Source organism: Chiloscyllium punctatum, chromosome 7 (genome assembly GCF_047496795.1).
Source record: "Chiloscyllium punctatum isolate Juve2018m chromosome 7, sChiPun1.3, whole genome shotgun sequence".
Lineage (NCBI taxonomy): Eukaryota > Metazoa > Chordata > Chondrichthyes > Orectolobiformes > Hemiscylliidae > Chiloscyllium > Chiloscyllium punctatum.
Window position 1 is genome coordinate 103,314,775 of NC_092745.1, and position 14,716 is coordinate 103,329,490.

At 39.5% G+C, this 14,716-nt stretch overlaps 1 protein-coding gene across 1 annotated transcript in view; it reads left to right on the forward strand.

Moving 5' to 3' along the window:
- The window catches only part of LOC140479500 (fatty-acid amide hydrolase 1-like), a 75,869-nt gene that overhangs the window by 60,388 nt on the left and 765 nt on the right, over positions 1-14,716 (forward strand). The window contains exons 12-16 of the mRNA XM_072573332.1: positions 1,528-1,627; positions 3,435-3,478; positions 7,300-7,339; positions 9,241-9,349; positions 12,461-12,606. Of these exons, the coding sequence (XP_072429433.1) occupies positions 1,528-1,627; positions 3,435-3,478; positions 7,300-7,339; positions 9,241-9,349; positions 12,461-12,606 (439 nt within the window). The remainder of the gene's footprint in view (positions 1-1,527; positions 1,628-3,434; positions 3,479-7,299; positions 7,340-9,240; positions 9,350-12,460; positions 12,607-14,716) is intronic.

Here is a 14,716-nt window from a genome sequence, read left to right on the forward strand (position 1 = left end):
ATGCAGTAATATTCTTAATATCAAAAAGAACTGTAATGTTTTGAGAATACATTGTCTTTCAAGCAAACTACAATAAGCTATGAAATATGAAATTCCATAAAATGTGACGTATGGAAAAGTAAATCAGCTTTCTTAGAAATGGATATTGTGACTCCAGGCCACCAGGGAATAAATCTTAAATAAACACAAAGAACTGTGGATGCTGGAAATCTGAAACAAAAATCAGAGATTGCTGGAAAAATACAGCAGGTCTGACAGCATCTGTTAAAAGGCAAACAGCTAAAGTTTTGAGTTGAAATACGTTCGATCAGAATAAATCGTGTCCAATGGGGCAGCACGGGGCTCTGTGGTTAGTACTGCTGCCTCACAGCACCAAGGACCCCGGTTCGATTCCAGCTTTGGGTGACGGTCTGTGTGGAGTTTGCACACTTTCCCAGTGTCTACGTGGGTTTCCTTTGGGTGCTCTGGTTCCTCCCACAGTCTAAAGATGAGCCGGTCAGATGAATTGGCCATTCTAAATTGCCCATATTGTCAGAGGGAAATGAGTCTGGGTGCATTACTCTTTGGAGGGTCGGTGTGGACTTGTTAGGCCGAAGGGCCTGTTTCCACACTGTAGGGAATCTAATCTATATTCACTTCTTCCTTCAGAAATATCTAAATTAGTCAAAGCAAAAATAAATTATTTTGTATACTTTGGATTTTCCTTCATTACAGCTAATTGAATACTGCATGTGTAAGTGTAAGTTATAGTACGCTCATGCCTAAACCCCTATAAATGCAGTATTTGTTTGTCACACATATTAGAGAATGCCTTTTGATGCCGCATTCTGTCAAATGCGGCCTTGATGTCGGGAGAGTCACTCTCAACTGCTCTCGGGAGTTCAGTGAAGACTCACCCGGTTGTTAAAATTTCACTTGTACTTGAACAGAGAGAGACTAGGACCTGAGGGCACAGCTTTGGAGTAAAGGGAAGATCTTTTGGAATGGAGAGAAGGAGAAACTTCTTCAGCCAGAGAGTGGTGAATCTATGGCATTTACTGCCACAGAATGCTGTGAAGGCCAGATCATTGAATATAGTTAAGACAGAGATAGATAGGTTTGTGATTGTCAAGTGGATCAAGACTTATGGGGAGAAAGTTGGAGAATGGGTTGAGAAACGTATCACCCGTGATTGAATGACAGAGCAGACTCAATGGGCTGAATGGCCTAATTTCTGCTCCTATGTCTAATGGTTTACAGGGATAACAGAAAAATAGGTCACCAATTTAATGATTGACTCCTAAAACATAATAAATATGCAGACATATCATCTAATTAAAACAGAACAGTTATGCGGTCATCATAAACAGTAATCCCTCATTCATAGATCCATCTTTAGGATTGTTGTAATTTGTCAGTTTCTTTCTAAAGTTGAGGTTTCATGTTTTAATAAATACAAATTTTCTTAGCAGTGATAGATTTTATTTTTACAAAGAATATGTAAAATGAACGCAATTAATTCCACTTAAACTTGCTTGAATTTTCTAGTAAAGGAGATGTCATAGATCCCAATATGAAGTTTCAGATATCCATATGTTCTGTGCCTGAAGCAATGAAAAAGTTCTTGTATTACATTCTGAAGCCTTTTGTAAGTACAAACATTTGCTCACAAATGGATTTGGCTGAGGGGAAAACAAATAAGGCATTAGAAATGTCTGTCTTGACAATGACTGCATTGGGATGTTTGGTTGGTCTCAAACAAGACCATTGTTAAAATTAGAAGATATAAAGGAGCACTGTTATTGAAAGTATCTACAGCTAACAGTTTTTTTAAGGAAATAAAAGTAAGGAGATACATACACTTCTGTATGAAGCAAATTATAAGCTTAATCCTCTTGACATACATTAGAGATATATGCAAACTAATGAATAAATCTATTAGCATAAACTACATAAATATACATACATATGTAAGCAAGTGAGTCTCACATTGCCTTCTATCCCTTAATCTAAGATTATCTGCTGAATTTCCATTTTGTAATAACTCTGGTACTTTTCCAACCTTCAGAAAAGGCTAAGAAACAAGCCACATGTGATGGCACAGAACAATAGCTGTTGGTGTCAATTGTCACAGAAAATTCAATGTCACATGGTTAAAGGCTGTTTTTGCATTAGGCCTGTTGTTCATGTACTTTTCCACTTTATTTCAATTGCTCATTGTCATGTCCAATTAACAATTAACCATTAATGGTCTGGTTTGAAAATAATCATTTTTAGGCCCAACACTACACACTACCCTTTGATATTTTTAAAGCAGCTGATCAACACTTGATGAACGCCCATGCATATTGTTCAACAGCTATAAGTTAGTGCAGAGGTTGTGGACACTTGAAGAATTCACATCCAGATGGAAAAGACAAAATCAATTACAAAATCTGGTCTCACTCTATCTCTCCGACAACTTATGAACATTTTCTTCCCTTACTTGTAGTGAGACTGAGCTGTCTAAATAGTTTTACATCCAATGATTTATATTCCAGAACCAGCAGATATAGTACACTATCATGACATTACTTTGGTTGTTTGGTTTCCTAAATAATTACCTTTTATTCAATTGTTGGCCAGATTAGCCCGGCTTTCTCCAGTCAAGACCTGCCCATGGCTGTTCATTCTCAGAGATCCATCTCTCAGGATCGGTGGCTGTTGTGCTGAGATAACTTTCAATTATCTAAAAGGTCGTGATTGTGCCCTGTAGCTTTGCACAAGTAATTCACTGGATGAATGGAATGACTACATGAATTCACTCAACACCAGAGACCACATGCAGCATGAAAGGGTTCATTGTAGATAGTTCGCTTAGTCAGCTGAAGCTAGTAAAGAGCACACTTATATTGGATTCATATTCCAAGTTGTGCATGTTTGGTGTTCTAGATGGTGACTAACTTGAGCTGTCTCTGACAGTACAATCTTCTATAATTATGCTGTGATCAGCACAGCAGTCCATGTACAATTTGTCTCCTTTAATTCTCACACCTCCCAAGACAATATTCAGAGGCTGATCAACAGAATCCACCCTTTGGACATCACCCTTGCTTTACTTGGGAAACCTACTTCCTCCAGAGAGTCCTTCTTGGCACAGAGTCACCCCTGGGATTCTGCTCCAAATCCCTTTCCCAAAACTGCAAGAGTCTTAATTCAAATGATTGGTTCATTAGCACACTGAACCCATCAATAAACGACTAGTCTGGAACACAGACTGTTTCCCTCGCCACTGTATTCTTCTTCTTGAACATTTTGCTTAGACCCCGCTTGAAGTGCAAACTGTATTGTTAGACTGAAAGTACCTAGTGGGTACTAACTTTGACTGATTAAGAATGACAGTGAGCATATCAATATCTTTCCTGTAATGCTGATGACATTCATGATTGTTTCCTTTCATAATTCTTTTCTCCTAGAGTCCGAGAATTGCTGCTAGTTTCAAAGCAATGACTAGAATAAGGTGAGTAATGAATTATAAAAAGGATTGAAAAGTATTTTTATATATTTTAATAAAAGTGTTGGTTATCTCTTTCGTGGCTAAAGCTGATCATTCATAAATCATATTGCAGAATAAGTTTGAGAAGATAACATTCTCTGGAGAACAAACTGTACAAGTAAACTTAGAAAACATTTAACAACCAAAACAGACTTTTGATTAAGTGACTGGGAAAAGATTTGACAAATGGGATATAATGTGGAAAAATGTGAAAATGTCTATTTTAGCAGGAAGAATAAAATAAATGTATTATCTAAATGGTGAAAAGTTACAGAACTCTAAAATGCAGATGGATATGGATGTCTCTCTGCATAAATTATAAAAGGTCAGTATACAGGGACAGCAAATAGCTAGGAAAGCTAAGAAAATGTAATAATTTATTATGAGGGAAATTGATTACGAAATCATGGGGTTACATTTTAGTTATATAGGGCGCTGGCAAAACCACATTTGAAGTACTCAGCATAGTATTGGTCACTGAATTTAAGGAAAAATGTAAATGCATTGGAAGTGGTTCAGAGAAGGGTTACTGGACTAATACCTAGAATAAGTGTATTTTGGTATGAGCTTAAAAATGTGTTGCTGGAAAAGCGCAGCAGGTCAGGCAGCATCCAAGGAGAAGGAGAATCGACGTTTCGGGCACAAGCCCTTCTTCATTCCTGAAGCTGCGCTTTTCCAGCAACACATTTTTAAGCTCTAATACCTAGAATAAGTGCATTTTGGTATGAGCAAAGTTTGGACAGGTGAGTCTAATATCTGCTAGAGTTTAGAAAACTAAGATGAGACTTGATTGACACATTTGAAATCTTGAGAGGTGAGGAGAAAATGTTTCCTCTTATATGCAAGAATGTAGTATTAGAGATCACAATTGTAAAAATCAGGGGTCGCTCATTTAAAACTGAATGACATGACTTTTTTCTCTTCAAGGGCTGTGTGGCTTTGGTGTTCTCTTCCTGAAAAGATTGTGGAAGCAGTCATAGAGTCATAAAGGCAGCATGGAAACAGACCATTCGGTCCAACCCATCCATGCCGACCAGATATCCCAACCCAATCTAGTCCCACCTGCCAACACCTGGACCATATCCCTCCAAACCCTTCCTATTCATATACCCTCCAAATGCCTTTCAAATGTTGCAACTGTAGCAGCCTCCACCACTTCCTCTGGCAGCTCATTCCATACACGTACCACCCTCTGTGTGAAAAAGTTGCTCCTTAAGTCTCTTTTATATCTTTCCCCTCTTACCCTAAACCTATGCCCTCTGGACTCACTGACTCCAGGGAAAAGACTTTGTCTATTTATCCTATCCATGACCCTCATAATTTTGTAAACCTCTATAAGGTCACCCCTCAGTCTCTGACGGTCCAGGGAAAACAACCCCAGCCTGTTCAGCCTCTCCCTCTCGCTCAAATCCTCCAACCCTGGCAACATCCTTCTAAAACTTTTCTGAACCCTTTCAAGTCTCACAACATCTTTCTGATAGGAAGTATGGCAGAGGTGGAGAGGTTCTTGCTATGCAAGGGACAAAAGGGTTATCAGGGGTAGGTGGAATTGCAAATTTGAGGTTACAAACAGATCAGCCATCATCTTATTGAATAGTGGAGCAAGTTTGAGGAGATGACTGGTCTACTACTGTTTGTACATTTGTAAATTATGGCACCACAGATTGGAGACATAAAGCATTATTTGAAGGCACTGTGTTTTGAATTTAACCACATGCTGTCTTGGGTAGGTCTCCCTGTAGCAACCTGACAACACACTAGAAAATTCTGCACTCCTCCAATTCTGACCATTTTTGCATCAAATCTCTTCCTACTCCCCACCATTGGCATTCATGATATAGAGAAGCTGCAGAGCTGGGCAGAAAGGTGGCAAATGGAGTTCAATGTAGCTAAGTGTGAAGTGATTCACTTTGGTAGGAGTAATAAAAAGATGGATTACTGGGCTAATGGTAGACTACTTGGTAGTGTGGAAGAGCAGAGGGATCTTGGTGTCCATGTACACAGATCTCTGAAAGTTGCCACCCAGGTAAATAGTGCAGTGAAGAAGGCATATGGTGTACTGGCTTTTATTGGTAGAGGAATTGAGTTCCGGAGTCCTGAGGTCATGCTGCAGTTGTATAAGACTCTGGTGCGGCCGCATCTGGAATATTGTGTGCAGTTTTGGTCGCCATACTATAGGAAGGATGTGGAGGCACTGGAACGGGTGCAGAGGAAGTTTACCAGGATGTTGCCTGGTATGGTAGGAAGATCCTATGAGGAAAGGCTGAGGCACTTGGGGTTGTTTTCTTTGGAGAAAAGAAGGTTTAGGGGTGATTTGATAGAGGTGTACAAGATGATTAGGGGGTTAGATAGGGTTGACAGTGAGAACCTTTTTCCACGTATGGAGTCAGCTATTACAAGGGGGCATAGCTTTAAATTAAGGGGGGGTAGATATAGGACTGATGTTAGGGGTAGGTTCTTCACTCAGTGAGTCGTAAGTTCATGGAATGCCCTGCCAGTAGCAGTAGTGGACTCTCCCTCTTTATGGGTATTTAAGCGGGCATTGGATAGGTATATGGAGGATAGTGGGTTAGTGTAGGTTAGGTGGGCTTTGATCGGCGCAACATCGAGGGCCGAAGGGCCTGTACTGCACTGTATTGTTCTATGTTCTATGTCTTCAGCTGCATAAACCATAGTCATAGCAATTGCTTTCCTCTAGCAATCCAAACTAAAATTAGAACATGTTTGTGAGTAGATCAGTCAACTTCTGTGATTAGAGAAGGCAGGGTCAACAATTAATGATTTTTGAAGAATTAATGGCTGTCGGCATTATTTCTATCGATCTTGGACACCTATACTTTCTTTGTACTGAGGCATCATAACTAATAACATTAATATTTATAACAGAGAAAAATAAATGTAATGAAAATTTCTCAGGACAACGCTTTGAAAATTGAAGATGCTGTGGACATTTCTTTTGATCTAAATAGAGCAATTTGGTTTTTAAAAATTCATCATCTGTGAGTCTTTTGGCCTAGCATACATTGATGGAGGGAGTGAAAGGATTAATTTGCAAAATGGCTCCATTCAGAATATTTGGCAGATGGTCAGGGGGAGTTGAATCTTTGAACTGTACTCTTTGACACTCACTCCTGCCTGAACCACATGGAAGTGATGCAAACATCTGCAGTTAGGAGTGGAAAATTGAGGGTGGTGTGGATGAGGAGGTGAGAAGACTTGCCACTATCATAGACTACCAAAAAGATCAGCAAAAATTGTCACCCTTTTGGGGTCACAGAGACTGAACATGTCCAATATATTCCTGTAAGTGCAAGAGAAGCAACACATAAGCTTGCCTGGGCCTTCTAATGGCCATGAAGTTACTGGCTTCTGTAGGTAAGTCTGAGATCATGCAGCTCTTAGTCAGTGATAGATATAATGGCACCATATGGCAACATTTACAATTTAATAAGATTCCTGATCTCTGAAGTCTTATGTACCTGAATTAAGTTAAATTTAGGTGGTAGGGTTTGGGAACACATCAATAATACAACCAGGCAATAGCCCCACTTATCTTTTGTCTTCATCTCAGCATCTTAACCTATCCACCTCCAAAAGAACTCATTTCTGATGAAGGGCTTACTCCCGAAATGTCGATTTTCCTGCTCCTTGGATGCTGCCTGACCTGCTGTGCTTTTCCAAAAGAACTGCCATAGGAGGAGGCTTAAAATCAACACGTTGTATTTTGATTCAGAAGAAAATGTTTCTATCTCACCTTTAGTCTTCTTATTTGTATATTTTCACAGATCGGTTAAGGACCTATGGAAGCTCCACTATGCTACAATGGTAAGATAAGATATTGCTGTGAGACATATTTGTTTCTTAAGCAAGCAACGACATGATTTTTCAATAACAATATTAATTTTTAAAATTTACTTTAAGCAACTTGCATTAAAATTCATTTTTGGGATGTGGGATGTGTGTGTTGCTGGTGCGGTCACCATTATTTGCCCATTCCTAATTGTTCTTGATAAAGTGATGGTGAGCTGCATTCTTGAATTATTGCGGTCTATGTGGTGTAGGGATACACACAGTTATTATGAAGGCCATTTTGGGATCATCGACTCAGTTACAATGAAGGAATAGTATGTAGCTCCAAGTTAGGATGGTGTTTGGCTTGAATAGGAACATGCCTGTGTTGGTGTTCCGATGTATCTGCTGCCCTTGACGTTTTAGATATTAGAGGTTATGGGTTTCATAGGTGCTGTCTAAGGAACTTTGGTGAGTTGTTGTAGTGCAGCTTGCAGATGGTACACTCTACTGCCATTGTACATTCATGGTGGAGGAGTTGAATATTATAGATATCACATGAGCTGCCAGTGAAGTGGTCTACATTTTCTTGGGATATTGGTGAACGTCTTGAGTGCTGCATTTCATCTAAGCAAGTGGAAACCATTTCATCACCATCCTTACTTGTGGCTTATGTGTGGTTGGCATCTCTGAGGAGTCAGGAGGTTACTCACTGCAAAAGAATTCCTCATCTCTGATCTACTTTTCAGCCAGAATATTTATATAGCCAGTCCAGTTCAGTTTTCTGGTCAAGTGTAAACCCCCAGGATGTTGATAGCAGAGGATTCAACAATGATAATGTCACTGAATGTCAAGCGGCGATGATTAGGTTTCTGTTGTTGGAGATGGTCATTGTCTGGCACTTTTGTGACATGAGTGTTACTTGCCACTTGTCAGTCTGTGCCTGCATATTAACCAAATCTTGCTACATATGGACATGGATTGCTTCAGTTTTCCTGTGTTGTATTTAATTTGGAAAACATCTGCTTTGGTATCTCTGGTACTGCTCTAGGTCTCTCTTCTACACTCTTTATTGAACTAGGATTGATCTCCTGGCTTGATGGTAATGGTAGAATGGGAATATGTTGAGCATGAGATTGCAGATTGTAGTTGCCAATGGCCCTTTGTTCATGGATTGAGTTGCTAGATCTGTTTGAAATATTGTTGATTTCTTCATAATAATGTTGTGACAGACCCAGTCTAGCAGCAATGTCCTTTAAGACTTAGTCAGGTCAGTCAGAAGCTATGAGTGACTCTTGGCAATGGACATGGAGATTGCCATGCAGAGAACATTCTGTTCCCTTGTCATCTGAGTGCCTACCTGAACATGGAGAGGTGTGTATTCATCAGTCAATAGGGGCAGTGATAATGGTTATCAGCAGCATGTTTCCTTGCCCATATTTGACCTGATGTTATGAAATTTGTGTGACTCTAGAGTCAATGTTGAGAACTCTTTCTTAATTGTGTCATTGTGCCAGACCTCTCTTCTGTTGGCTTTGTCTTTTTGGTGGAGCAGGATATACCCAGGGATGTGATGATGGTGTCTGGGTCCTTGTGTTTAACAATGACTCAATCAGCCAACAATAAACTTATTTCTATCTCTCAGATTATTTTTGAGGGAAGTGAAACTTCCTTGTTCTCAAGATAGCAACCTTGCTGAATAATACTTAATGTTAAGCAACTTCTGGTTTTTAACATACAGAATTGACACTGACCTTACAGCATAAGGAATCAGCCTCTTTAAATGAGTGTCCCCATACTCTGTAGCTATGTCCCCCAGTTCAAGATTTCATACTCAGGCAGCTCAGTTCTTAAACAGTTACCTCCAATGTCTTGAGAAGTTAATTTCAGAATTAACTGGCATCTTTATTGAGGTCGCATTCTTGTATTTCGTGTAGGCCTACCGTGATGAGTATTTGAATGCATGGAGAAAACACAACATTGAAGTCCTACTCTGTCCATCGATAGGTCCTGCTTTTAAACTTGGGTGTGGTGGAAAACTATCAGGTAGGGAACAATTTGGGCTTTTCTACTTCATAATCAAGTCCATGTTTGTACCAGATGTACCATTGAATTAACTCAGAGTTAAATCAGATTGAGCACACAATTAAGCAATAGACAGTCATATTTTTGTTTATTCTTTCATTGAATGTGATGTTACAGGCAAGACCAATATTTTTTCCCTGAAGCTAATTGCCCTTGAATCAATTGATTTACTATTTCAGAGGCCAATTAATAGTCCAACCACATTGCTGGGGGTCTGGAGTCACATATAGACCAGACCAGGTAAGGCCAGCAGATTTCCGTTCCATCAAGGACAACAGAGAGCCAACTGGGTTCTTATAACAATTAATTGTATTTGCCATGGACACCATTACTGAGACTCGCCTTATTCATTCCTGAATATTATAACCATGAAACCTTATCCTCCAAAGCAGTAGCCTGAACCTCTGGAATACTAGTTAGCATGACATTATCACTGTGCCACCATATCCCCATAAATATGTCATAGGGGAATTTAAGATGTCAGCACAATTCTGAGTTGGTGTTTTGTTTGCCACCTCAACTGCATGAACTGATGGAAAATAACAGGCCACCAAAGAAAGATCATTAAGGTGTAAAGAATTCACAATTAGAATATCAAGTGTTTACGTCACGGTCTAGGAGCTGAGTTAGGATCCTATGGAACTGAATGTTTTCCAAGAGTCCATAATAATTTCTGTCGCTGTCCATGCAACTCTTCACAAGCCCAGTATCTTGAACACTCGATAGAACACTTTTATCTTCCTCATTTGCAGACTGACTAATACTTTCAAATCAATTGTTAGATGTTTCATGCAAATGGTTTGTTTTGGGTATCTAACAAACTTTTAAAGCCAGTTAGGACAGACAGTCTTCAGGAATATACCAATATCATCTTTAGGAGTCTGTCAATATTTGTAAAATCTTCCCAAAGAGAAAGAAAAGCTTGAAAATCACTGATGATCACTGTTTTGTCTGCTCTTATATCACAACCACATGCTTTCCCATCCAGAAATGAAGCATCAGTTTTCATATCTATTCTGATAATATCCAACCCAACTCAGCACCAACTCTCATGACCTTTACACACTCTCAGTTTTCACATTGTTTATCTGACATGCAGTATTAGAGTGGCAAGGTGGTTCAGTGGTTAGCACTGCTGCCTCACAGTGCCAAAGACCTGTGTTCAATTCTCACCTCAGGTGGCTGTCTGTGTGGAGTTTGCACAGTCTCCCTGTGCCTGTGTAGGTTTCCTCTGGGTGCTCTGGTTTCCTCCCATAATCCAAAGATGTGCAGCCCAGGTGAATTGGCCATGCTAAATTGCCCACAGTGCATCAGTCAGGGGTAAATATAGGGTAGAGTAGGGACATGGGCCTGGGTGAGTTATCCTTTGGAAGGTTGGTGTGGACTTGTTGGGCTGAAGGGCCTGTTTCCATACTGTTCTAATCAATAACAGAAGTTTCCTCCAACAAAATGTTATCTAGATGAAAGCAATTTCTTTACGATCTTTGCCACAAATTTTATTCGTTATCCAGTGACTCCATCCCTCTTCTTGGCAACTGTTTGACATTTGTACAGACCGATCAGTACCTTAGTATTTAATCCAGAGATCAACAATGTAGTTGCATGGTCACTAATTCCATCTATTTCCACTGCTATAATACTGCCAGATCCTGTCACTGCCTTAGTTCAACTCTTCCTGAAACCCTCATCATGCCTTAGTTACCTCAAGACTTGAAAAATCCAATACCCTGCCGGCTGGCCTCTCATCTGAAACTTCACTTTTCAAATCTGAACTCAAACTATGTTCTCTTCACCCATAACTCACATGCACGCTGATCTGCACTGACTCCCAGCAAAGGTTTGCTTTCAAAACACTCATTTTATTTCAAACCTCTCTCTGGCTTTGCCTCTCCTTAATTCTGTAACCTACTTCAGGTCTCTGAAATCTGTGTTCTCTTCCAATTCTCGCCTTCTGTTCATTCCTGATTTTAATCACTTCACCATTCCCGAGGCCCTAAGCTTTAGAATGGTTTCCTAAAACTTCACAATCTCTTTACCTCCATTTAATCCTTGAATACTCTTTTTAAACCAGATCTCTTTTATCAAGCTTTTGGCCACATGCCCTAATATCTCCTTACATGATTTAGCATGAAAGCTACTGAGAAGCACACTGAAACATTTTACTAAGTGCCATTTTAATAGTGCCATGTGAACACACATTACTGTTGTTGTTGGACTGTTCCCTCATACAGAGCTTTACATTTAATGATGTAAGAATAAGTTGGATAATATTTGAAGGGCCAAATGGACAATGTTAATTAACAGACTCTACCCTGGATCCAAGATTTAAGTAGAAAAGTAGTGACTTTTATACATAAAATACAGTTACACATCCATCTGGATGGACAATCTACCAATCACTAACTTTAGTACATGTCACAGTAATTAACTGTCTAATTAGCTATCATTAAATGGCATGAAATGTCCTAATTGATCAGAAGGTACAAGCCATGACTTCAGCACTTCATCCCGAGAGTTACCCTAACCAGTGTTCTGGAACTCACTGAAGATTTGTTTATGAATATCGATAGGGCCTCTGAGCTATAAGTCGAAACAATATGCAAATCCTCCCATGTTATCTTTGGGAGCTCTGTGTGCCTCATTGCACTTGATCTCAACAAACCACAGTCTCAGAGTCTTCTTTTCTTCATTACCAGTCAGTTTATCAAAGGAGAAAATGTAATTTTATGTGTCTTCCATTCCCTGTGCTAGGACGTTACTAATTATGAAAGAATGCAGTGCCTCAATAATTTTTCACACTATAGCAATTCTGCTTAACCCCTTACATTCTTACTGTTCTTGTCTTTTATTTTATTTTACCCTTCATGTTTTTACCATATCAACTCTTAACGTTTGTTTAGAAACATGCTCTGTAATACTTGTCCAATTTTCTTGAAAACTACAAGTCAGCAGCGTAACTTTCAGATATTATACAAAGTCATTTAATAGAACACCGTATTCTCTATTATACAGAGAGGTTATAAGAAAGACAAGAATATAAAACTACAAATTTTAAAATATTTTCCCCAACAGCTGCATCTAGCTACACAATTATTTTCAGCTTATTAAATTGTCCTGCGGGGGTTGTGCCAGTTACCAAGGTAACAGAAGAGGATGAGGAAGAGCTGCAGCTTTATAAAGGCTATAGAAATGATTTCTGGGACAAAGTTTTCAAAAAGGTCAGTAATAAGTAGAGCAGTGTTATGTTGCTTTATAGTACAATTTATGTTCTTTCTGTATTTGTGACATGTAATAACAGGGTTACTCATAGACAGTGATCCATCTTTTTAATGCACAGAATTTCAGCATGTTGCCTAGAAATTCCAAGGCTGCAGTTGCATTGCTGAAAGCTTAATGGGGAGGAACTTTTATGATCTGGCATTTTACAATGGTATTGATCCACAAGGTGTGGTACATGGGTCTCAAAGGATCTGAAAGTGTTAGTATTTAATCAAATTTGTGGACACCAACAACACGATGATATCATGAGGACTTTCTGGAAAGATAAAGTAGGATCTTGTGGGAGACAGACCCAAGGCTAGGTCTGCCCAACAGTGGAACAAAGTGGTTATGGCATGGCTAGGTTTGAAGCCCAGTCATATATATGAACATATGAACCAGCAGCAGGAATATGCCATTCAGCCCTTCAGCCTGCTTATCATATCTTATCTGCTTACAACCTCAAGCACACATCCCCACCTATCCCTAATAACCTCTTAGCCTCTTGCTTAACAAGGAAAAATCTACTGCTGCCTTAAAAATATTCAAAGACTCTGCTTCCAATTCCTGCTCAGGAAGAGAATTCCAAATAATATTCAGTTCATCTCTGGTTTAAAATAGCTATCCCTTTTTAAACAGTGACCCAAACTTCCACAAGAGGAAACATCCTTTCCACAGCTACTCTGTTAAGACCCCTCAGGAACATTTTCCCTGTTTTAACAAAGTTTCCTCTTACTCTTTAAAACTCCAGAGGATGCAAAGCTTGTCTGTCCAGCCTGCTCATTCCAGTTATTTGTGAGGTAAACCTTCTCAGAATTGCTTCCAATGTATTTACGCCCAAATACTCTGAGCACTTACATCCTTCCTTAAATAAGGTGACCGATACTATACTGAGTACTTCAGAGGTGGTCTCACCAGAGGTGCTCCTGTATAACTGAAGCACAATCTCCCTAATTTTGTATTCAATCTTCCTCATAATAAATGAAAACATTCTATTAGCTTTCCTAATTACTTGCTGTCCCTGCATACTAGCTGTTAGCGATTCATCCACCAGGACACACAAATCCACTTGCATCTCAGAGCGCTGTGATCCACCTCAGTTTAGATAATATGCTTTTTAAAAATTCTTCCTGCCAAAATTGACTATTCACAATTTTCTAAATTGTTCTTCATTTATAGTCTCTATGCCCACTTAATTACTGTATCTATATCATTTTTTTGCAGTGTCCTCATGTCCTCATGTGGGCGGCATGGTGGCACAGTGGTTAGCACTGCTGCCTCACAGCGCCAGAGATCCGGCTTCAGTTCCTGCCTCAGGCAACTGTCTGTGTGGAGTTTGCACATTCTCCCTGTGTCACACTTCTCCAGGTGCTCTGGTTTCCTCCCACCGTCCAAAAAATGTGCAGGTTAGGTGAATTGGCCACGCTAAATTGCCCGTAGTGTTAGGTGAAGGGGTAAACGTAGGGGAATGGGTTTGAGTGGGTTGCTCTTCGGAGGGTTGGTGTGGACTTGTTGGGCCGAAGGGCCTGTTTCCACACTGTAAGTAATGTTGCTCTTCAGAGGGTTGGTATGGACTTGTTGGGCTGAAGGGCCTGTTTCCATACTGTAAGTAATCAAATCTAATCTTCTTCACAACTTACTTTCCTGCTTATCTTTGTGCAGTCAGCAAACTTACCTTTTACTTTTCATCCAAGTCATTTAGACAAATCGTAAACAGTGATCCATGTGGTACACCTGTCATTCCATCTTGGCAACCAGACAAAAGACATATTTATCCTCCTCTCTGCTTCCTGTTTGCCAGCCTAACTTCTATTCATGTCAATAAGCTTCTCCCTACTCTACGAACATTTAGTTTTGTCAAAAACCTTGGATATAGCAATTCTGGAAATCTGTGTACTGTATATACATCCAGCAGTTCATCTTTATGCATAACATGCATAACCCATCCCTTTCACAAAACCATGTTAACTCTGCCTGAATAATTCAAACTTAACTGTGTGTCCTTATAAACATAAAAATAGTTTCTAACATTTGCCACATTATATGTACTGGCCTGTAGTCTCCTGCTTT